Source organism: Micropterus dolomieu, unplaced genomic scaffold (genome assembly GCF_021292245.1).
Source record: "Micropterus dolomieu isolate WLL.071019.BEF.003 ecotype Adirondacks unplaced genomic scaffold, ASM2129224v1 scaffold_150, whole genome shotgun sequence".
Classification (NCBI taxonomy): domain Eukaryota; kingdom Metazoa; phylum Chordata; class Actinopteri; order Centrarchiformes; family Centrarchidae; genus Micropterus; species Micropterus dolomieu.
The window spans coordinates 30,405-54,233 of record NW_025744143.1 but is presented as its reverse complement, the minus strand read 5'-3'; the positions used below and the strand labels follow the sequence as shown (position 1 = coordinate 54,233).

General features: G+C 42.6%; 1 protein-coding gene across 1 annotated transcript in view; it reads right to left on the bottom strand.

Annotated features, from left to right (window-relative positions):
* fgd (faciogenital dysplasia) overlaps positions 1-20,089 on the bottom strand; it is a 54,789-nt gene extending 34,700 nt beyond the window's left edge. The window contains exon 1 of the mRNA XM_046043247.1: positions 19,500-20,089. Coding sequence (XP_045899203.1) covers positions 19,500-19,521 — 22 coding nt within the window. The 5' untranslated portion in view covers positions 19,522-20,089. The remainder of the gene's footprint in view (positions 1-19,499) is intronic.
* Between the last annotated feature and the right edge of the window lie 3,740 nt (positions 20,090-23,829).

The following is a 23,829-nucleotide window of genomic DNA, read 5'->3' as shown; positions in this document are numbered from 1 at the left end:
AACGGTAAGCTTGCTGTAACATAAACATCTCATTCATATAAATATAAACCTTTTTTTCTCACTCCAAAAGGACTGCAATTACATTAACTTGATTACATGGCTAATACCAACACAAAGTTATCTTAAAACATAAAAATAAACACATAATCCTTAGAAAAACACAAATTAATTAAACTTTTTGTGTCGCCACTTTCAACTGAAGCGAAACTCAATTTACACTCCCCTCCCGGTTCAGCCTTTATCATCTCCACGAGCTCCAAGTTCCCTTTTTGTATCATCAATACCGTTTTATACATTCATGACATCAGATGACGGTGCAGTCAGGTACTTCTGGGTTTAAAGGGAATGACAAACTAAAAGCCATAGAACAAAACACCCTTAAGAAATAAAATCAATGAGTGTCATTTACACTTGTGCTTGTTGTCTCATCTACCTTGGTCATATCGTCTTTCACGTGACCGTTGGCTAAAATCATGGCCCTTTGTTGAATGAGCTTCAGAAAACCACAACCAGAGCAGTGGGACACAACTACAGACGGTTCCAGCATCAACAGTGAAACTGTGTAAGCTTTTGAAGTGAGCAGTGGTTTTAAAACAGGAGAGGGCAATTAGAGGCAGATGACCTCTCCTCCTGAAGGAGGTCATATGTAAAGATGGTAGATATTACTTCGGATTGAATTTGCCAGGAGGGAAGTGTTTTTTGTGAACGTGTGTTTTTGTCTTTTCCGCCTGTCTGATGCCAAAGTCTTTTACAAAGACAACACACATGCTTCGCTGGAGACAAAAGAGCTCTTAACACTTTCTGAGTGCCTGCCCACACCAAATGGAGATCTGAAGGACACATGCACAAAGGCATATGCACGCAAAGATGCCAAGACACACATGATACTAGAAACGAAAACACACATGCTGTGTCCTCTTACTGTCTAACCTTAAGAATATATGCCAAAGTTCAAACTGACAGTGTGATATCAGACAGGAACTGTGCAGTATTTAGACGGCTGCAAGATAAGACACATAAAACACACACCGTCTCTTCCGGTTAAGACAGTGGCAGCAGCGACTGCTGATCCACCGTTTTCTAATCATGGACATTTCCTTCTTTTTATGATTTCTATAATTATCATGCCAGCACAACAGGAAATGCCATCACCAGCTTTAAGTAGAGGAAGATCCCCAGGTGTCCTGGGTAAAGAGGAAGTTGTGGGTATAATTATGAGGGTGACGGAGTACACTAATAGGAGTGACTATAAAACATGGTATCTGCATGTTTGTGTGTTTTCCTGTTGGCTTGGTCAGTTTCACCACAAGTTCTCCAGCATCTCTGACCAATATGAAGCACTTCCTTCCTCTGGATTCAACCAAGGAATGAAAATGAAAACCACAAGGGTGACTTTGATGAGTTTATACGTACAGGAGGAGGACACATTAATAGAAATAACTTTACATAGTCTTCGTTCGCTTAGAGAAAAGACCCATTTTTAAGGAAGTGTACAGATGCAGAAGTATAGTTGTAACTAATGACTCCCATAGACTTGCTACCCTCAGTCACAGACCTACCCCTGTATTAAATACTTGTGGACACTGTGGGTTAAAGACATGCTTTCCTTTGGCTTTCTCTAAAACTAAACCTGTCCAGACGTAGGAAAAAGGGTGAAACACGACTCACCACTTTTTCCACTGCCCAGGGGTTCTAGGATTTTGCCTTTCACACGAGGTTACTGTGTGTGTCGTTGTGTGATGGCCTTGAGTACAGACGGCTTCTACATGGCAGCCTTTTCATAAATACCAGTATATGGTGTTTATGGCTTGACAAACAGCTCATGATGAACAGTTTTTTTTTGTTGAGACTGTAAGGGAGGTGCTGATTCAGTTCAGTTTTCACATTATACTTTTGGACAACCATTACCATTCTTCTTTGCTGGTGTCTATGTTTTTAGGACTGTTTAGCAAATGAAAGAACTTTGCACGTGTTGAAGCGAAGCATCAGTAATTTGAGCACTGACAATTAGGAGTGCTTACTCAGATGAAAGTTAATGATTGTAAGACACTGGTAAAGTTAGTACGCACTGTTGACCACCTATAATAATTTGGCTGTGTAGCTTTTTTCCTATGCAGTGTTTCTATGATTTTGCCCATCTTATGTATATGTGAAATTGCCTCACTTCAAGGACAGCAAAATTAGGAATCCACTACCAGCAGAGGCTTGGACAGACTTTAATTACACTTAAAATAAATCCATCTAATGGACATGATTATGTTGATATATGAGAAGCCTGTTTCTACAATAATAATGCCACCCATCTAAGAGGATCAGACCACTCTGACGCCAGTGAAGCCTGCAATGATCCAGGAAATGTAAGCAGCTGTACAGCTGCACAACACCAGCGTCGTACTACAGCATATATGTTGGCAGCCAGTGGCTGCTTGCCTAAGCACCATTACATTGATCTGGGTCAAAAGGACGTTGATTAGACTGAGTCTCGCAGTCTCTAGGCAATGCCACAGTGTCTGCCACACACTCAGCTCGGCTCACACAGCTGCTGCCTGTCGTCATGGAAACACTCAGACTCCGCGCTCCTTAAGACAACTCCCTAGTCAGCTAAATTATAGTGTGCCAAAAAAAATCCCTAAGAGACTGAATACAAACATTAACATACCAGCACTAAATAACTGACAAAATACAGTAGTGGCTGTGCAATCGGTTAAGCTCTAAATCATCTTTGAGGTCAGGTAGTCATGTAATGACATTATTGAGCTAGTAGTGGTAATCACTGTGTCACTTATATTCAGTACCACCATGGCTGCTCCTTTAGTGAGCATGTATCGACTCAAAGTTGAAAATTGCCTGAGTAAAAGAGTCTGAGTGCTGTTTTATCGAAGAGACAGCACAGGGGTAATGAACTGAAAAAACATTGGCACCGTTCGCTGCTCACTACATTACTGACCACACATCACTTGTTCAAGGAGCCACAGGGCTCAGCTCTCACTCCCATTTACCCACTGTAGAATAGATGAAAGAGAAAACCAAACAAACTAGGTCCAAAACACACGTCCGCTGTCCCACTCAGAAATTCCCTGAAAACACACTGCAGGGAATCCAAGAATCAAGGCAGCAGAAAATTGCCCCCAATGTACGTCCTCAATAAAACATGCAGACTGGCATGTATATTTCAGAGGGCAGCGAGAATTAGCCCACATTCAAGAGACAGCTGCAACCCCACACACCCAAACATAACCCAGACAGAGGTTTAGTTTGGACGAAAACACATGCATTTTGTAAAGCAGCAACACCTGCTACAGACACACGTTCACAAACTGAAATACACATAATTCAAAGGCAGAACACATATTTGTGCACATATATCCACATGTTCAATCCCACATAAATATACATATAATTCTAAGATTTAGAGACGACGAAGCGCCATTAGTAACTCACCAGCTAAACTCAGTTTGCCATCTGCCCTCGATGATTCCTCTGTTTTCACCCTCTGTCTGAAATCTCTGTAGATCCTTTCATCTCTTGCTGTGCGACACAAGCATAAATACAAAAAGCAGAGTCCAACCTAGTCTAACACTGAGCCACCAACAGGCTGTCTGAGGAGCCTGGATGTTTTAGTAGCGCTCTGAGGGAGACAGCATGAATCTGCTACCGCTACTACCCCTGTTCCCTCATCAACTCTAACCAACACCACGCTGCTTCTCTCTCTCTCTCTCTCTCTCTCTCTCTCTCTCCCCTCCTCCTCCTCCCCTCCTCCTCCTCCCCTCTTCCTCCTCCCCTCACCCTCTACAAACGCACTGTCCCTGCCCCAAAAAAAAAGGGCTCCTCCTGTCCTGTGCTCTCCCCGTCCTGATCCCCGCACCATTCAGAGCAGCGGACTAACAATGCCTCCGCTGCCGCCACTCTGAAAGGAACCCAGGAGCAGATCTCAGCCGGCAATAATGCCGCCCAACTGTCACCATGGAAACTAATGACGGCCCATAGGAGGGAGGGAGAAAGGTTGGGGGGTGGGGGTGGAAGGGGGGTGGGGGTGGAAGGGAGAGTTAAGTGAGAGAGAGAAGAGTGGAGGAGGGAGCGAGGAAAAGAAGTGGCTGAATGAAAGATGGGGGAAGTGTGTGTAAGCATCAGTGAGTGTGCCTGCGTAGTTGTTGCATGAGTGTGTGTGAGAGGATATGAGTGGACTGGAGAGGAGGGACAGTTTTGGAGGAAAGAAACATCTCTTTAAGCCTGAAACTAATTATTCTCATTATCGATTAATTGTTTATTCTGTAAAACATCAGAAATGCCCAATTACAATTTCCTTCAATTTGACGGTGATGACAGAATGGCAGCAAATACTCGCATTTTAAGATGGAGAAACTTGCAAATGTTTGCCTTTTATTTTCTCTTTTAAATGACAAAATCAATTACCAACATGGCTGCTGATTATTTTTCTGCTGCTTGACCAGTCAGTCTTTCCTGTAAATAACTTGGATTTCTAATCTGTAAATTATTATATAAAAACAGAGATAGTCAGCAAATCCAAACCACATGAATGCTTGTTAGTTAACTCAAACAATGATCAAAATTGTTACTGAGTTGTTTTTGTGTCAGCTGCCTAATCGACTGATCATTTCACCACTAGTTCCTCCCTAAAAATAATTTGTATTTCTGATGTGTCTAAATAATAAATGTTGCTGTATCCCTTGGGGAGCCACTTTACCACAAGTCTCTGTGGAGTACATTCGTATCTCTGTGCGACGTCCCCCCACAGACATGTGGATCACAAAAGCTGCCAGGATGACGCGCCCAAGCTGCTCCAACCCTCTTCATATGCACATATAATTAAAACAACCCCCCTTTGCTGTCCATATCTCTCGGTGTTCCCCCTCTTCCCACTCAATACTTGGGAGTGACATCGCCCTGAAAGACAGGGTGACATTGCCCGACACCGGGTATGAACCCACAGACGAATGCCACCAATAACCATGGAAACACTGCTGGATATATCCCCAGTTCCTAAAGGAAACAGGGCTTTTTAAGCAGGGTGTGAAGAGAGGAGCGGAAGAGAGGGAGAATGTAAAGGGGGGGATGGGTGGCTGTTCGATTTAGATTCAGGAAACGCAGGAGCTTTAAATTTTGAGACGAGCTGAGAGTGGCTTGGAGTGGGTTAAAATGGCCCACGATTGATCCTCTTGTCCTCATCTTGAAGCTGCGACAATAACAACATCCACACAAGAGGCCACCTCTTGCTGAAATTCTCAACAGTGAATTATGCATCACACTGGACTGGGGGAACAGGTGCGGCTCTCCACGGCAATAAAGCTGGCTGCTCAACCCAGCAGACCCGCCGAGGTGTAATATTCTCACATGAGGAAAAGAAGAGATATAGAATCAGTGCTGCAGCCACCCCGGAGGGCAATCCAAATAAGAGGGAAAAACCAATTTCAAATAAGAATAGGGCCTCGCCTTTGTGGGTTATCTAATGAGGCATGGTGCTCGTGCCCCCTCTTTACACCAAAGAGAGGAATGTGAGCTGTGGGTTACGGAGGAATGCTGAACCTCTCGCCATCTTGTTACCTCTTTTTAGCTTACGTAAGGTGGAGATCGCTGCTCAAAGAAGAACTCTGCTTTAAAAGGGGGCAACTGGAAACTTTGATTTCCATGTTATAGCCTGGAATGAGCCCACGGAGAAAGAGATGCAGTCCCTGACAGGGACTAGAGATAAACAGAGGCAATGCAAGCTGGCACGGTTCTACTGCCCTTCACCCTTTACCACTCTCACTAATTACAACAATGATCTCTTTCCATCTGTCCGCACAGAAGAAACTTTGTGTGATTATTCAGTGTGTCACACACAAACCCACTGCAATATTGAACACTAACTAGCCCAAATCTTCCTCACTCAACCGACCTAAGGAGGGCATCTGTCACACATCTTCCCAATGGGATCATCAACTACACACACACTCCCTTCCAACATGTCAGACAGTTCCAAAGGGATAGAAAATATCACTTATTTTCTCATTTTTTTTATCAGAAAAAAAAAGATGTTTCGGTCAGACAATGAGACAGGGCCAAAAAATCTTGTGTCTATGTTTACCCTTCAGTCTATGCATTATACTGTCCAGAAACTGAAGCATACGATGCCATGGTTCACCACCCGCCGAGACTCCACTGCTCTGCAACAAATGCAGAGAGATACACATCAGTGCTGTTAACAATACGCGAAACACTGCATCAATGTCGTTTGAATGCCTGCCAAAGTCCTGTCAACAGGCTTTCAAAGGACTGTGCTGGATTTCATCTGCACAAACACACATTTTTTTTCTCTTTATCAAGTCCTGGCCTACTGCAGTGACACTGAGGACTTAGCCCAGTTAGAGTCAGATGGGACCTGGTACAAAAATCTGCATAGATAAATAAGTTTTTTTTCCCTTTTTTCTTTTAAATATATCAGATCAATCAGTGAGCCGATGCCATAGCACACTTGATTTGGCTGCCTCGGCATGAACTCTGCAGATGAAAGCCGGAAGGAGGACACTGGGCTGTTGTCATGGAGACAATTCACATTCCACAGCATGTTGACCCAACTCCAGGATTTTCCCAAAAAGCCCTCACTCACACAGAAAGACAACACAGCCATGCATGCATATATAATAAATCTACACACTCACGCTCAGGCTGACAGACAGATACATACACACAGACAGACAGACAGACAGACAGAAAGACAGACACAATAGACAGATATCTACAAGCTTAAGATGGGAAAATTAATAACTTTTACATGCATAGGTCTCTGAAGGTCCCGGGGTGCCAACAAGACACAACATCCAGACAAACCTCAGCAGAAGACGGTCAAAGAAGGACACTGTTAACGCAGCTGGAGTCTTCCACTGTTAGTGACACACATTCATGTTGACTCACTGAGCCCGCGGATCAGCTTTCTCCGAGGGGAATTGCATTCACAAAGATTCAATACAGGGATCACTTAGAGCTTTTAGAAGGAAATATGGTTAGATTATAGTTACGAATGAAGACAGGTGTTCTTATGTGTCCGGTTTAATTGGTATGTCTCGTTTATCCTTTAATAAAAGCATCTTTAATGGCCATTCCCAAAAATCTGCCTGCTCAGATATTGCCCCCGACAGCCACCTTCACCTTAACCTTAAGAAATCAAAGTGATGCTTTAAATCATTCTAACAAGCACACAGCCATCCTCCCTCTCTCAGGAGTCAACGCCTCTCTTTTAAGAAGAACTCATTAATATTTCACCCAGAGGAGACTCTTTTAATTCATTATTAATATTTAAACCTATCTGCTGGAGTAGAGAGGTCTTATCTGAATTACAAAGAGGCTGGGGCCTAGCATAATCCATGTATCTATGTTACCACTCTGACAGAAAAGTGTTGCACTAGACCTGCTGTTCCTATTCTGCTAGAGCAGTGCTGGCTGGTGGTGGTGAGATCTGGAAACTGTATCTCTACACAGGTCCCATGCTGTGACTGCTGCTGACTAGGTGCCTGGCCCAAGGGCATGGTGGATAGGTTGGGTGCAGAGCAGAATATGAGAACAGATTCACTTGGGGTGGGGGGTTTCTTTGTCACTAAAGAGCAAAACAAAGTCATGGAACTAAAAAAACAAAAACAAAAAAAAAACAGATCCTGAAAGAGAAATTCTTCCTAAACTGAAATACTAATTGTTGCAACAACCAACTTTTTTTGGAAGAATAACTTTGCAGTTACTAGTGCTGGACAGTACAGATTTTGCTATACTGTTTTTACGAGGTAAATATTAATATCACTACGACTATCTCTAATAGTGTACATTTAGGCAGGCAATGTGACAAATCAATAAGCTTACAGCAATATTAGTAATTTAAGATTTGCATTAACAAAAAAGAAAAATAAGTGTATATCATATATATATATAATATAATATTGCTATTCAAATATGAAATTACTGCTACAGTAAGATAGGATTATGTCCATATTGCCCAAACCAAGCAGGTACTTTGACTTTATTTGACTTGGTCACTATCCAGTCCCATGGGTCCTCTCATAGTGAACTATGAAACAAATAATACTGGATGCCAAAAATACCAGAAGCTGACTGATGCCTAAGATTATCAGAGTAATTTATTTTTCATGTATCCATCCTCCATCTGCCCAATGCCCCAAACAAGACATGTGGACATTTATATATACAACAGACATCTACCAATACCATCAGTTATCAACAGACAGCTTTGATACTGTGGGTGCTGCTGGTGTTTAACTTCTTCTTTGGCTTTAATTCATTACACCCTCGTAGGGAGTGGCTTTGCTGATGCGCTCCGACTGAAAACATAAAACTCGGTGGAATAATTATAATATAATTACAAGGGTCTCAAACCCTGTTGTTGTATGATCTGTCTTTCATCATTATCAAACCAGAAGGGAATGTTTTAGAGTGAACCAGTAGTCAGCATTTCAGTAATGACCTCTATGAGCTCTTGTGCAGCCCCTCTGAGAAGATGAGCAGGGAATTCAGGAGACAGTAAAGCAATATTAGAAACAGCATAAAATTAATACTGTGGACAAGTTATTTGAATTGGATTGCGGTCTGGTGGTCAGATTATTATATTCTGTGTAAAGCTAAGAGTGTCTGGACAATCCAAAATGATTAACCACTCACATTTTCATACATTTGTTGGTTTTGGAGGCCGAGTTAATACAATTTCTATTTTTTTTCCTGCAGCATTCTGCTTGTGGAACATCATTATGTGGTGCTGAAAAAGGGTGTGATTTGCTTTCCACTGTGTTACGCGCGATGCGTTTTTTTGTTTGGAAGCTGTTTATGTCCTTGAGTATGGTCTTAAAAGGTGTGATGCGAACATCCCTGTGATGGTTTGTAACTATTAAAGGTGTGACTGTGTATATGTGTGTGTGAGCGTGAGCAGGAGTGTGTGTCCACCCATACGGCGGGTTTGGTCATCTGATGAGCTGCAGGCTCATCTCTCCCTACAGCGCCCAGATGGTCTGTGATTATGCACGGCTCAGTAGAGATTACTGTGCAGCACAGATAGAAAGAGAAATGGAGAGAGTGAAAATAAATAGTTCAAATGAGGAAAAAGTTGGCATGAAATTAAATAAAAATAGGAGGTATGTGAGGTCAAAGAAATAGAGCGAGGGTGATGATGCAGTGTGGCTAGCTTCACCCAGCCCGGCATCAATAGAAGGCAAACATGCAGAGAAACTTCTTTCTAACACAGAAACATAAACTACAAATCATTTCCACTTCATTTTTTTTCCATTTTTAGCTTTGATGCAGACCACCTGCAACCAACACTACAAGCTCAAGTTTCATGTGTTGTGTCATGATTAGGAGCAAAAGGTGTGTAGGGGGTAGCAGGTGATGTATGGCGAAGGTCTGCATACGTGTGTGTTTGAGTATGTGTGTGTGCGAGTCTGATGGGAATGTCTGGCAGGGATACACTCAAGGGCATTAGTCACAAGCAGCGATGTGACATGATGGATCACATACTGGCAAATAAAGCACAACCAAAAGAGCAGTGTGAAAAATGATAAACGCTTCCCAGAACCAACACCATTTAACTCTCGATGTGTTTACTAGGAGACATTCCTCCGGAGGGAAATCTATAGAATCTGTCCAGCAACATCTGTTTGAATGGTGTAGCCCAAGTGCCTGTATTGGTACATCAAGACAGAACTGATAAGAAATAATTTACATAAAATTCTGCAACATGCACTTTTAAAGTATATTATCAACAACCTTTATGTTACAGTTACCTATAAGGGGCAGTTGCAGTGACATGCTTGTGATTTTAAACATACACTAGAGGAACATTGAGAGCAATGGCAGAATGCAAAACAACCAAAGCTTCTAGTTGTGAATGAGTCAACACGTTCATACCTCCGACAGCTCGGCTATCACAAACACTGAAACTGAGAGCAGCACTGGGCTCATATTTCTTCCACTGGACAAGATACAGCAATGATGCAATGCTTCACTGAGTGTCATTTAGAGAAGCAAGCCCACAAGCTACTTATTATAATAGGGTTGACGCTTGTTGTGGTTATGAATGCCTTACCTATAAGTGTATTGCTGGCACACTAGATTAGAGAAAGATGACGCGCGCTGTTTTGTTTTTGTTTATCACTTCCTGAATGCAAACAGACAGAGCAGCAGAGTCATGCTGCATAAGGCCGACATATATGTGTGTGTGTGTCCTATCTTAATGAGACTCATCATTCAGCTTTGCACGGTGATAGATGGCAGTTTAACAACCTACAGCATATGTGTTTCATATTTCAACAATGTTTTTGGAAGGAACAATTTAGCTTCAGGCATGTAAAGCAGAAGACAAGCTTTTCAGGGAATCAGCTGACACGTATGCATGCAGTAAAACACAGATGCCATGCAGCCTGAGGCAGTTTGTTGTTTTATTACATTTTGACCTTTCAAGATCGATGTAAATCTAATGAAGAGCTTGTTAGTGAATTAGGGCCTCGGCGAGGGTGAAAATGCTGAAAGTCTGAAATAACTGTTTGAGGAAGATAATCCACAGCGGGCCACAGGAACAGGATCCATCTGTGTGGATGTAGCTCTCATCTCCTCATTAGGCGCAGGGTGTTATGACTGTCCTGTGATGAGAGCTGTAGCTAGTGCAAGGCATGCTGGGCGAGGGCGGCTCGGTGTTGTGGCCATATAAACTCGCAGGTTTAAATCCCTGGGTGATGGTTTAAAATAAAGGAAGGATCTAGGTGACACATCTTAACATCACAAGGGGGGAGGAATTCTCAACTGCTGTCAAAAACGCAAATAATCTCACCGTGTCGTTTTCCCTGTGGCCATTAAAGCGGTAAGTCCAGATCTTGCTCCCATAAAACAGCGCTATCTTGTTTCACAAAGTCATTACAGAGGCTGAGCAATATAGCTATGACAAATGGCTGACGGGCAGTGCAGACTATAATAGAAGAAAGGAGAGGAGACAAGGGGAAGTCAGCCTGCTCTATCCAGGGTGACCTTCAGTGTGAAGCAATGTCGCCCAGAATGAGAGCAGCTCGGCCACTGAGCTCGTGATCTGTGAGAGTGAGGTGGTAAACCAGCACTGCGAGCAGTAATGATGACCCGAGAACACAAAACCTCTTCAGCAGCTGTTTAAGAAAGACCTTTAAGAATACAGGTATAAAAGGAGAGTGGTTCTAAACTTTTTTGGCCTGTAGCCCCCTTGAGAAAAAGCAATGTCTGCTTACGGCCTCTCATCACTGCTTGCATATCACGGCTGTGTCTCAGGAGGTAGAGCGGGTTGCCTGTTAATCGGAAGATCTGCGGTTCAATCCCCAGCTCCTCCAGGCTGCATGTCGAAATGTCCTTAACCACGAATTGTGTGAGAGTGTGCGAATGTTAGTTTCCATTCTGAGCACTTAGGCTTAGTGTATGAATGTAGTTTAAAAGCGCTCTACAAATACAGACTATTTACCATAAAAGTCTGAAAAATAAACAAAATTTCATGTTGCAGAAATAATTTTCTTCTTCTAATCATCTCCCCTAATATTTATTTTGCTACCCCTACATTGGGAACCACTCCATCTGTAATACATTTTAGTGATGATATATTAAATTCCATACTACAGTGAAGGCCAGGGTCTCCTGCCTCTTTCAACTGATGGGTGGAATAAAGAATTGAACAGGAATAACATAGCAGTGCCATCTAGTGGTAGAAGAACTGTAGCACACAAGGCAAGGCAGAAAGTTTTGGGAAAACATGGGCAATAAAATCACAGTGTGTGACATTATAAAATCATATCTACACAAATAAAACACAGAGGTTCATCGACAATGTAGGAAAAGCTGATTCTTTTGCTATATATCACGAGTCAGCATTGATGTGATAAAAAGAGCTGAGATTTAGAGTGACAAGAAGATGTTTGCTCATCAAAACACCAAATTACAGTAGAAAAATCATAGGCTCAGGACTGCTGAATGGTGACCATGAAATGCACGCATCCATTACAGAAAGGCTGCAAATAATACAACTTTCACTCTCTTGTAAAGCCTAATAAATTAGTGTTCAAACCGCAGTGCCATTTAAAAGGGATTTAATCTGTGTCAGGCGAAGACTGGTGGTGTGGAAAAGAGCTGAGGAAAACAGAGCATGGAAGAGTTTCCTGCTGACCGACAGGCCGCGAGTCTGTGCGTAACCCAGCATGAAGTCTAAAGCGTTTAGTTTTAAAAAAAGAAGGTCAAGAATGTTTAGCAAGTCGTATAAGTGTTGGGTTTCAGTAGCAAAATCTAGTGCTCTGTGCGATTTATTCCAGAACAATAACATAGAGGCTTAAAGGAAGGAAGAGGAAAAGGAGAGAGCGAGAGACAATGGTTAATGACAACAGAAGGGCAGAGCATGGTGAGGGGGAGAGAGCACGGAGAATTTAACACAGGCTGCCTTTGTGGGCTGCAATCAGGCAGACAAGAAAGACATTTACAACATGGTTTATGGCTCCATCAGGTGAGTGAATGTGAATGCTGGAGTGTGTGTGTGGTGATTCGGTGGACTAAACTTGGCTGAAAGATACCCAGGATGAAAAGTCATACGCAATCTTGCAAATCACATGTAGGTCACATTTCTGCTGACCATCTTCTACACCATAGCATATCAGTTTTTAGATTGATTTCTGCTGGTTTTCATTTCACCGTGGTATAGAAATGAACTTCCAGAGATTTGAGACAGGCAGTTGATTTCGTTGTCAAAGATGTCAAAGTGTGCAGAAATGCAGCTGCAAGCGGGGACTGATGATCATCTAAAAACGTACTATAGACTTTGTCGAAACTAGGCCTATATATCTCCAACATTTCTTGAACAGGAGATAATAGTGTATTTGTTGGAGACTATGTTCAGCTGCAGATTTGGAGCACAAGAGGGTATTTACAACAGCAGAACAGTGTATGTGGAACTGACTCACAATAAACTACAGTGCCCATGTTTATGCTAATGAAGGAACGTGTCATCCGGTGCTATGGTGTGGATCGTTGAAGGTTTTTGGACAACAATGTGGGTCTACAGCTAAGAGGAATAACCTATATCAGGCCTTGGATATACAGACAATACTTATTAGTAGGATACATTTATTGGTGGATTTGTTTTGTTGTTTTCCATGGAATTTGTTGGCAATAAGAAAATTGCAGAATATTACCAGATTTATTCTTTATATTTGGTTATTACTAGGGATGCGCCAATCTGACTTTTTCAGTCGATACCAATACCCTTTGGTTATCAGACAAATTGGCAGTACCGATCCAAAACCAGGATGAAATGAATAAGCTGTATTCCTCACTGTGAGGAAGAGACTAGGAATCATTTTATTTTTAAGGCTTGATCAAGCGTGAAATACCTCCAAACTGCTGAACCCTTGTTTTTAGCTCCCTCCCTCCATGCTATGTTAGCTTTCCTACTGGTGCATTGCTGACGCATAGCGTAGGCACGTAATTAAATTGAACAGATTGGCCCCATAGCTTGGCTCTCTTGTCACCGATATCCAATATAAGTATCGGATCTGTGCATCCCTAGTTATTACAGAATTGTGACCAGAGAGCCAAGCTACACACATGATTCTGAGTTCATTAAAGCTGTGAACCAGCTCATCATCTAACCTAGAGGTGACCGCCACCTGGCTCTCTCTCTCTTTCTCCCCCTCATCCTCTTTCTCCCTGCCTCCCTCCTTTCCAGATCCCCCTGCCTCACCCCAGTATGCACAGGAAGCCCTGATTTCCAGAGAGTCCTGCTCTTCTGATGATCAGAGAGGAAAAACACAATGCCTTCAGTGTGCTAGAAAGGAGCTCAACTCATAAAATGCACGCACACACACACACACATACACACACACACACACACACACACACAAAGGGAGAGAAATAGAATGGAACATGCTTTTGCTATTAAGGCTCTGTTTTTTTCTTTCCATATGACTTTCCCAGGAAAATTCCCCTCATCAGGGTAGGTCCAATCCAGACAGACAGCAGACTAGAGAAGAGACACAGATACAGACAGACATAGAGGGCTGTGGAGAAATTGACCTTCCTGTCCTGTGACTGAGACACAAACAAAGACTTTTAGGGCGTGAAAGGCTTCGTGGTTCAGGTCCTTTCTCGGATCTGTTTCAGATCAGATCTCACAGCAAAATTGCTGATTTCAGATTACTTTCTTCCATTTTTAGGCTGGCCACGGAGAGTCAGTCAATGATCCTCAGTGAGCCCTCCCACTCTCAGAAGCTTAAAAGTTCTCCAGACTAGCATCTGGCTTACATACAACTTGCTCTATCTAAACGACCGGAATGAGATTAATGTAGTCTATGGGGTAATGCTCAACATCTAACTTGTCAGGTCCTTTATTGGGTGACCTCAAAGTAATTCTGTCCATTTCTAGAAGACCTCAACAGTTGGTACCATTTAGGAAAACTAGGTCACTTCCGCCTTCTGTGTGTGTACATGTGTGCGTGCGTGTGTGTCAGCCAGACCCTACTATAAGCCAAAAGACCTCCAGTATAAACATATTGTGCAGGAAGGACTGCTGCCCTGAACAGAAACATCCTAATACCAAACAGTATTTGACTCAAAACTAGTGCTATCTTTGCTGTCACTCCAGCTCACTCTTAATAATCTGTAAAAACACTGAGCATTAGAGTGTTGGTGTGATCGGACTAGTTCCAATTTTTAAATTAAGACATACAATTCCATAGCACTACCTTATTGCATACTGCAGCTAAGCTGTAGCAAACGTGAGTGTTTTGTCACAGGGCACCAAAGCAGGCTTCTGTTGAAAGATGAGTCAGTTGTTGAAAACGGCAACTTGTTTGTTGCATCACACTACTGTTTCAAGGCCACCCACCTGCGGCTACAATTACAATACAGACCATTTTTCTACAAACTGTGGTCATTCATTATTATTCTTGTTCTTATTAGTCTTGTGGAAATAAACAAAATAAAATTCATATCATCTTAGTGCGGTGTTCCCAGCATGGGGGTCCCAAAACAAATCTAAGGGGCCCTAAGATAATTAAAGTAAAGAAAACAGTGTGTTACTAAAGCTGAATTATTAAAAATCACTCTTTGTTTGAACTCAAGTCCACACTAAAGTCCAGACAATCAGAGGTCAGATCCATTTAGGGGTCCAAGTCAGACGGAAGGTTAGGAACCACTGTCTTACATGCTATTTCTAACTAAAGAGAACAGCACAGTGAAAAGTACTCTTTCTACTCATCTTGTTCAATTACTAATAGTAGACAATAACAATTGCGATATAATTGCATATTGACTTAACAACACTTCTATGACACAATTCAAAACACAACTCTTAAAGCGGTGTGCCAGCAAATGACTCAAGAACCTGTTAAACAGGAGTGTCAATGTAATGCCACAATCCATTGTCTGTAGCTGTCCAACCGAGTTAAGTTTTAATGCTTCAACTCTTGTGTAAAACCATCATCCTACTACATGTCTTATGTGTGCTGCTGGGCAACACCAGTCTAATGTTAAATCAGCAAACCCAATATAGTACCTTATAAAACGTATCAACTGCAAATGTAGACTTTAGTCATTTCAAACAAACACTCAAACAACATTTACATATATAATCTATTTGAAAGCTTTAAGATGGGACTCCTTCAGCAGAAAAAAGGTAAATCGAATCAGAGGTTCGTTTTCCACACACACACACAAATTGCAGTGCCGTCTTAGCTGAAGCCTTTGCAACTGCAAGACTCACACATGACCACCATTAGGAAAAATCAATGTGACACTCGGGCAGGCCAGGAACGAGCCTGAAGCTTCTGAAAGGCCCTGGAACTGAGTCATCCTGTCTCTCACACACACACGCACACGCGCACGCACAGGCGCGCGCGCACACACACACACACACACACACACACACAAATAGAATGAGACAGGGAGATGGAGGAGTAAAGAAATGTACGGGATGTTAGGAGATTGGTGCTTACAGGAATACACTAAGTTGTTAGGTGACTAGTCTGTTGGTCATCTTGAGAACGTAGACACCAAACTCAACCATTTGCACAACAAATGTTTGTTTCACACCTAAGACTGTGCTAAGTGACAGTGGCCGAAGTAGCAAGACTGATCTTTCAGTGATAAAGGCTCACACTTGATATTATCTGCCAATTTTAGCTTATGACAGATATGTCAGTATATATGTCAGCTGAAGTAACAAGAAATTACAGAACAGAAATGCCAGGCCATTGGCCAGGAAAAACAGGCCATTGTATTTGTTGAGCACTGTGACTCCGCTGTTTGCAGCAATGACCGAGCAGGATGAAATAGTTCAACATTTAACTAAATGCACTTATTAGCTTTCTTCCTATTATTTTAATAATGATTTAATTTAAGCAGAGAAGACAAGAAAGGCAGGGGAGAGAGAGAGGGGTGATATGCAGCAAAGGGCCTGGGTCTGATTTGGCCTCAACCTTGCAGTATGTGCTCTACCAGGTGAGCTACTTACTTGCTTTCTTTTTTTAAGAAAGAGATCAGTATCAATCTCATATCTGTGCATTAAGTATGGAGCTGAAGTCAGGATGTGTCAAGCCTAGCTTAGCATAAAGACTACATGCAGGGGGAAACAGCCAGCCTAGCTCTGTTCAAAGCTAAAAAAAATGGAGCTGACAAATGAATGAGCTGAATCTCATGTGTTTAATTTGCGCACAAATCTAAGGGTGTGTCTAAGCATGTTACGAAAGCTGAATTATTAAAATCACTCTTTGTTTGAACACAAGTCCACACTAAAGTCCAGATGATCAGAGGTCAGAAAATGGCGATTTGTGATTTTAGGTGGAGGTATTTTTTGGAGCCATTTCTTGCCAGGAGGTGCTTCTGTGCAGAGTCTCTGGCTATACTGCGGGTTGCCGGATGCACTCAGTTGTGGTTTTGGTTTTGGCACAGGTTTTGGTCTTTGTACATGCGATGTACCAAACCACTGAAACCTCACTGTGACGACAAGACTTCTAACATGCTGTACCGAGAAATAGTTTAAAAAATTTAAAGCAGCACCTTCGCTGAATTTCTGAGCACCCAAACTGATGTCTGAAAATAAAAGGTAGGCTACATATAACCCAAAACAGCTAGCAGTAATAATATTAGAAGGAATGTACATCAAGTGGAAAATCTGTCTTCCATCACCAAAACATTAACCTTTTTTTGGAAAGCCATGTTATCATCATAAATCATCATTATTTCCATACCACTGTAAAAACCCTCACATTTCACTTTGGGATTGCTATAAACAGGATTAGATTAACCCACTAGGGATAAGATAATGCTAGCTATTTCAACCATATTCCTCGCCATTTAACATCACTCTTTCAAAGACTTACCGCAGCCAAACAAGTACATAAAAGCAAAGGAGTGCAACAACAGGGTCATTTGGGCTAAAAGAAAAGTGGGAACAAGGGGAGGTGGGCAGATAATATTCTCACCATCTTCCCCCGAGCTCTGTGTTTATCTAACACAGAGGGGAGATGTTTACATTGGCTTGGTTAAACACAGACAGGCCCACTGGCTTTTGTTAATAATAAATAACCTAAACAGCCAACCAGGACATCCATGCTGGGAGCATCTAGCTGCCACACGTGGACCACCATTGTCTCTGCATCTGCTGTGAGGAGAGACGCTCGCCCACTTCTGGGTGAGACAGATAGTATACAAAAAAGTGTAAGACTGACAGTGAAGGCTGTCAGAGGGGTTTATGGAGTTGGAAACAAGAATTCAAATTGAAAGGCATACTATCTATCCCATTGCGGTTTATTTGTGATGTGGTTTATTTTAATAGATTCTCCGATGATTTGATGCAAGCAGCCTCCAACCCTACTGACCCTTCCATCATAAACACAAAAATAAGTATTAGAGAGTGCGCAGGCTAGGTTGGGTTCCCATGTGGAAGGAACAGAGTTGAGGGAACTTTAGAAAAGAGAAAAAAATGGATATATTTCATCTGACAGTAGTTGCAGTGAGCACTAGAGCTGTGTGTTTGTGTGTGAGTTGGGGAGGGGGGTTTAAGGCAGGCAGAGAGATGAGGGGGCAAAGATTGATCTGGGACAGTGTGGGAGAGAAAGAGGGAACTGCAAAAAAAAGAGCAAGGCCTTGGGAGTGTGTGAATGAGTGAGTGAGTGAGTGAGTGAGTGAGTGTGTGTGTGTGTGTGTGTGTGTGTGTGTGTGTGTGTGTGTGTGTGTGTGTGTGTGTGTGTGTGTGTGTGTGTGCGTGCGTGCGTGCGTGCGTGCGTGTGGGAGAGAAATGATACACTGCTGGACTGCCGGAAAAAGAAAGTCAGCCAGGAGGACAGCAGATCGATTCCTCCCCCGAGTCTCACAACAAACACACTCTTTTTCTCTCTGCATAGCTCACCTCTGCTGCAGCCTGATATCGTCCCATCAGCACTTCATCTCTATCACTCTCTCTGTTATACCCTCCCCCCTTCTTTGTCTGGATGCTAGCATTTATTCGGAGGCCCCTGTGAAAGATCTCCAGATATTGCAGAATTTTCAATGGAGTTTGGTTCTCACAGTAACTCGCTGTGGTTAGCTGATAGGAAATATTAAGCCAAATGCCCCAGATCTGTCACCCCGGAACCCATGCGAAACACACCACACAACACACTGCACAATGATCTGGACACGGCTAATAATGAACAGCCGATTCAGAAGGAAAGAAAGGAAAACAAAAAGTACCCCTCCTTTTTTGAGTGTGGTGGAACAGAGCTGCCATTGAGAGATGTGTCTCATAATCTAAAATATATCAGAGAAACCCACACACTGACACACCTCAAACACCAAGCAGCACCTCTTACCATCTTCCCAGACTGATGATGCACAGACAGCCTCGCAGACACTTTCAACACATCTCTAATCTCATGAGCTCTGCATCACACGCACGCACACACACACGCACACACACACTCTCCTCCACTCAAATTCCACACAGGGACACTGTAGCAGTTATAGCCACACACACACACACACACACACACACACGCACACTCACACACACTACAGTAGGGAGGTTGATAAATGACTCCTCTTATAGTCATCATTATCACTAACATTCCCATTGTGGTTACTGTTTGATTTCCGGTCAAATTGTTATTATAGACTGAAGATAATATTGTGTGTGTGTGTGTCTCAGATTGGGGCAATTGGGAGATCAGAGCTCTCGGGATTTGGCACGGCTTGGCTCCTACCCTTGCCGTATCAGCTTCCCGATAGACCATTAATGCTCCTCTCAGAGTGTTTGAGAAACAGCCTAACGAGCAAAACAACTCTTTGCGTTGTTTTTTTATTTTGAGTTGATGCAGGCCTGCAGCTGTCCCGTTGACAGCTGGGGAAAGCATTTTGGAATTCAAATCCTGTGCGCAATGCAAACCGTAGCCGTTTGGAAACAACTTAAGAAAAACCGCAGAGTTCTTCAAGAAGACAGAAAGAGGATAGCCGCCTTGATTTAGAAGAGAGCTTACCAGTAGCTGAAACCCCCTGCATCTTGCACAAAGTTCTTCTCCGGTCTTTCTCTGCTGAATCCGGTCCTTTCCTGGGAGAAACTGGCAACAGCAGTGGCTCCAGCGTACGGTGGACTAAACTCGGAGGAGCGCCTCCACTTCAGACCCCCCTTTTCCTGTTCGCCGAAAACACACACACGCACATACACACACACACACACACACACACACAGGCTACACATACACTAAGGACACTTCATAGCTTCCTAACGGACGCGAGAAATTCTACCCGGGTCATTTTATGTGCAAGAATAAAAGCACTGTAGTCACTCCTGTAATCCTTTCTACTCCCTCTCCAGAAAGTCTTTCCTCTGTGCCGCTGGAAAAAGAAAAAAGAAAATGCGCGCTCCCTGTAAGGGCGCGCACACGACAACACCATTCACTGAGTGGGAATGCTAGAATGAAAGATTAGTAAAGGAAAAAAGCAATAGCCGAGTTAATTTTATCCTTTAACTTGGTGCTGGACTTTAAAGCAGCTGCCACATCCTAAGCAGCGTACTCCATTCTCCTTTCGTTTCAGTGTCTCCCTAAACTGTAGTTTTCTCTCTTTAAGTGATGTTGCATTTTCAGCCATGACATGCCCATCGGCGCAGAGGCATTGGTTTGGCATGGGATGTCACGTGATGTCAAGAAAAAGATGAGGCCTATTTCAAGAGATAGCTCCACAGCCTGCCCATTCTTGTGGAAAACGAGGCTGGAGCACGAACATTAACTGGCACTACATTTCCATGTCACTGCACAGGCTTTCTCCTAATCTCTTCATTGATTATCTTGAGTTTCCAGGCCAGCTGAATGGACGCTGTCAGCTGCTTCTGTGTGCCATTGTACACAGTAATAAGGAAACGACAGAAGGAGAAATCAAACTTTGAATTTGCAATTGTTTATAGCCATAAAATGTAGTGTTTGCGTATGTCCTGTTTCAAAGTTCAGATTCTGATAGCATTTGTTTATGACTCTTTGAAAGCTGTGTAGTTCTTCACCTGCTGCAGCCTTAAAATGTCAGTTGTGGAGACTAGATCTAGCTAAGTAACAGTTAATAAGTGCATTTAAACAAACTGTGCAGTTTTTACAGTTTTGAGCCACTATACGTTTTTGAATATTTACCTTTTGTGCTATTTTATACATCTAATTGACTACATTTATTATACCGCTATACTACTTTTCAGGTTACGCTTATAAAAAACATTGTATTGTTAAAAATTAAACCTGTGGCTCCCAAACAAAGTGTCTAGGTGGGGCCCCTTGTCACCTTTCACTTGTTTATGAGTTGTTGAAATAACTGTTTGAGGCCCAGAGAGGTCAAATTGTCCAATATTTCGCCCAAAACGCCAAGATTAGAGAAAAGTCTAAAACATGAATGGAGATTTGTGTATAGCAGCTTTCACCACTGCTTGCCTTTTTGTAAATGTGTTTCCTCTAATGATGTGACTATTTTCAGCCAATCTTTAGGAGCATGACTCTGTGTCCATCTGTCTGTGCAGCCCCCCCCCCCGAGACTTGTGTCGACTCAGCTACGCATCATTAACCCTTTTTTGTGGCTGCCGCTGCACGTGTTTCATCTGCCTCAGATCAACACAGACAACAGCAGGGTCTCTAATGATAATGGCTCCTCGTCTGGCTGCTTGCCAGGCAATGGGCCACTTCATTGACCCTCCCTGTACTCCCCTCTAATAAGCTGTATCTTATATATCACCTCTTCCCACATTTATACCAGCTCACTGACTGCACAGTGCTCACTAATCCCATAATTTGCAAAACATGACTTCCACTTTGCAGACACAAGCAAATGCAAAAACAGAAAAAAACACACACCGCTTTTTTTGCTTTATCCTTTTTCTTCTTTGCTTTTGAGAATGATTCGGAACATGTCAGTGCAGAGTCTGAAAGGCCAAGTGTTTTGTGGATGACTGAGCTCGTGTTTTAAATAGACCAAGTGCACGGAGCTGCCTGTCAGCTCGTCTAGGGGCATGCTGGTCCACAGACAGCAGAACACCAAACAGCCCCCCTGGGATACATCCTCTCCTCCGCTTCCCTGGGGCTCCTCCACTCATAAGCACAGAGCAGAGAGAAGGGGAGGAAGGAGGAAGAGAGCGAGAGGGGAAAGGAATTAAAGGGAGAGGGGGGAAAGGTGTGGACAGTGAGATATACGAAAAAAGACAATTAGGAGAGTGGCATGTGAGCAGCCAAGCTGAAAGATAGGTGCGAAAGTCGACACAGATGAGTGTGAGATGAGCTGCATAGTGCTTTTTACACGTATCTGAAACTCTCATGGTGTAAATGCCCCAATCAGATCACTAATCACACTCTAGACTGGGGTGCCAGTCTAGAGTAATGACTGAATCCACACTTCATCTGTTATTTGTCACAGACAATACTGCGGTAAACTGGCATTTTGACGCCACACCAATAGTTTTGTGGAGATAGTACATGAGTCACACAGATGGGAGGACACTCACACCCTGCGTCCAGTGTCAGGACTAAGGAATGTTTTAATGCATCATGAGGCTGAGCTCACACTCCACACATCATAAATTTGTTCAAATCCTTAGTGATATTATTTCTGCTCCAGTAGAGAAATCTGTGTATCTCTGTGTGTGCTTGAAGCAAATTCATGTAAAGCACGTGTGGTGTTGTTGATTAGTGCTGCTTCCCCAGACCAGCTGATCAAGGCTCTCTGTCCCTTTAGGCTCCACATGGATTCATCACATGACAGCGCTGGCTGATACACATAAAAAGGTCTCTTTGTAAGTGCAAACACACACTCTGTTAGCCTTTTAAGGCCGGTGTTAGAACTTTAAGTAACTTTTAAGGATTCAGGCTGTGTGTCAACAACAGTATTATACAGTATTGTAGAGACCCCAAGTGGTGAAATTTAATATTGCATCAGCTGAGATATTAAACAGCTGCTCTGCTGCATGAATCCTCCTCCATCCAGAGTGTAATCACAGCACCTGCATATTAATAGAGCAGGACTGATGCCATGGAATGAATCTCACTGACCCATATTTCCTCTGCCAGTGGAGCCCTGGGTGGGGAGGTTATAAGAGGAGACTGGCACCAACAAAGACTGCACTGTTGCTACAGTGACGCCAGTGAAATTACCTCTTCCCTCTGGCTCTCATTAATACACTGCCATTCAATTTCCATCAGCAAGGCATATGGTAAATGGCAGCGAGTCGTTTCACTGTACTAAATCACAGTGGTGCGTGGGTGGATGATTATTAACGTAATTGATTCCAGGTTATTTTAATTCTGAGAGGATTAGGAGCTGTTGATTTACTGAAGCTATACTGTATGATAAATGGTAGACGTACATGTCAGCTTTTGTGTTCTGCAGCTCCGGAAAGAGCTTTCCAAACTTGATAAAATAATTTTTTTAAAAACCTGATGACCCAACCCTATTGAGTTGCATTATGGGAAGTGTAGTATCCAGTGTTTTTTGGAGCTTGACCATACTAAGGACAAAAAATTAGGATAACTCTGTTTTCTTTTTTTAATTTGTGATTTGTATATATCTGCCAACTTTATGAAAGTGCAATAATAAATTGCTGAAGCATTTAAGCCATTTGGCTGTTAAGGCTCACTCAAGATGAATTTCAGTTTGTTTGATTTTCCTCTGACAAACGTTTCTTAGGGTGCCAATATGCTCCATCAGAACTGTTTGTCAGATGGTCGAATACCTTCCAACTTCAAATTGGGGGACGCTGTATCTGACCATTTCTGCAATGAATTAAAGATGGTGACCACTTGGTAGAATTGTCTGTTAGGGCCAAACAGTTAAAATCAGAATGACACACTTGTCCTTTTATGGTATTCAGCAGTGTTGGAGTAGTCTTCATAAGAGAAATGCTTGTAGCTTTCAGAACAAATCAGCTAATTTTTGTTCGGTGGTATTTCCAGCTAGGAGTATGTGTACATCAGGGGGCACCTCTGCAGTAGCTGGGGCATATGTGGGAAATGTGTAGAGTAGCTCAGCTAATCTGACAAAGGCATTTTTAATAAACACATAAAATAAACTATTTATATATTATAAATATACAAATTGGTGTGCGGCTGATCTTTGGTATGTTATTTGTCACAATATCCAATAACCAACCAGCTCCAATAAGCCGACAGCAGAGGAGACACCTCTTGCAAATCGCAGATGTTCAGGTGTTACAGCTGTCTCGGGTTGGTTGGTGTGAAAACTAGTTAGAGAATTCAAATTAGATTGCAAAAGCTGATGGATTAATGGCTGAAACATTCAGCTTTTGCCACTCCAAAGTGGTATGAACGTAGACTTGACCAAACC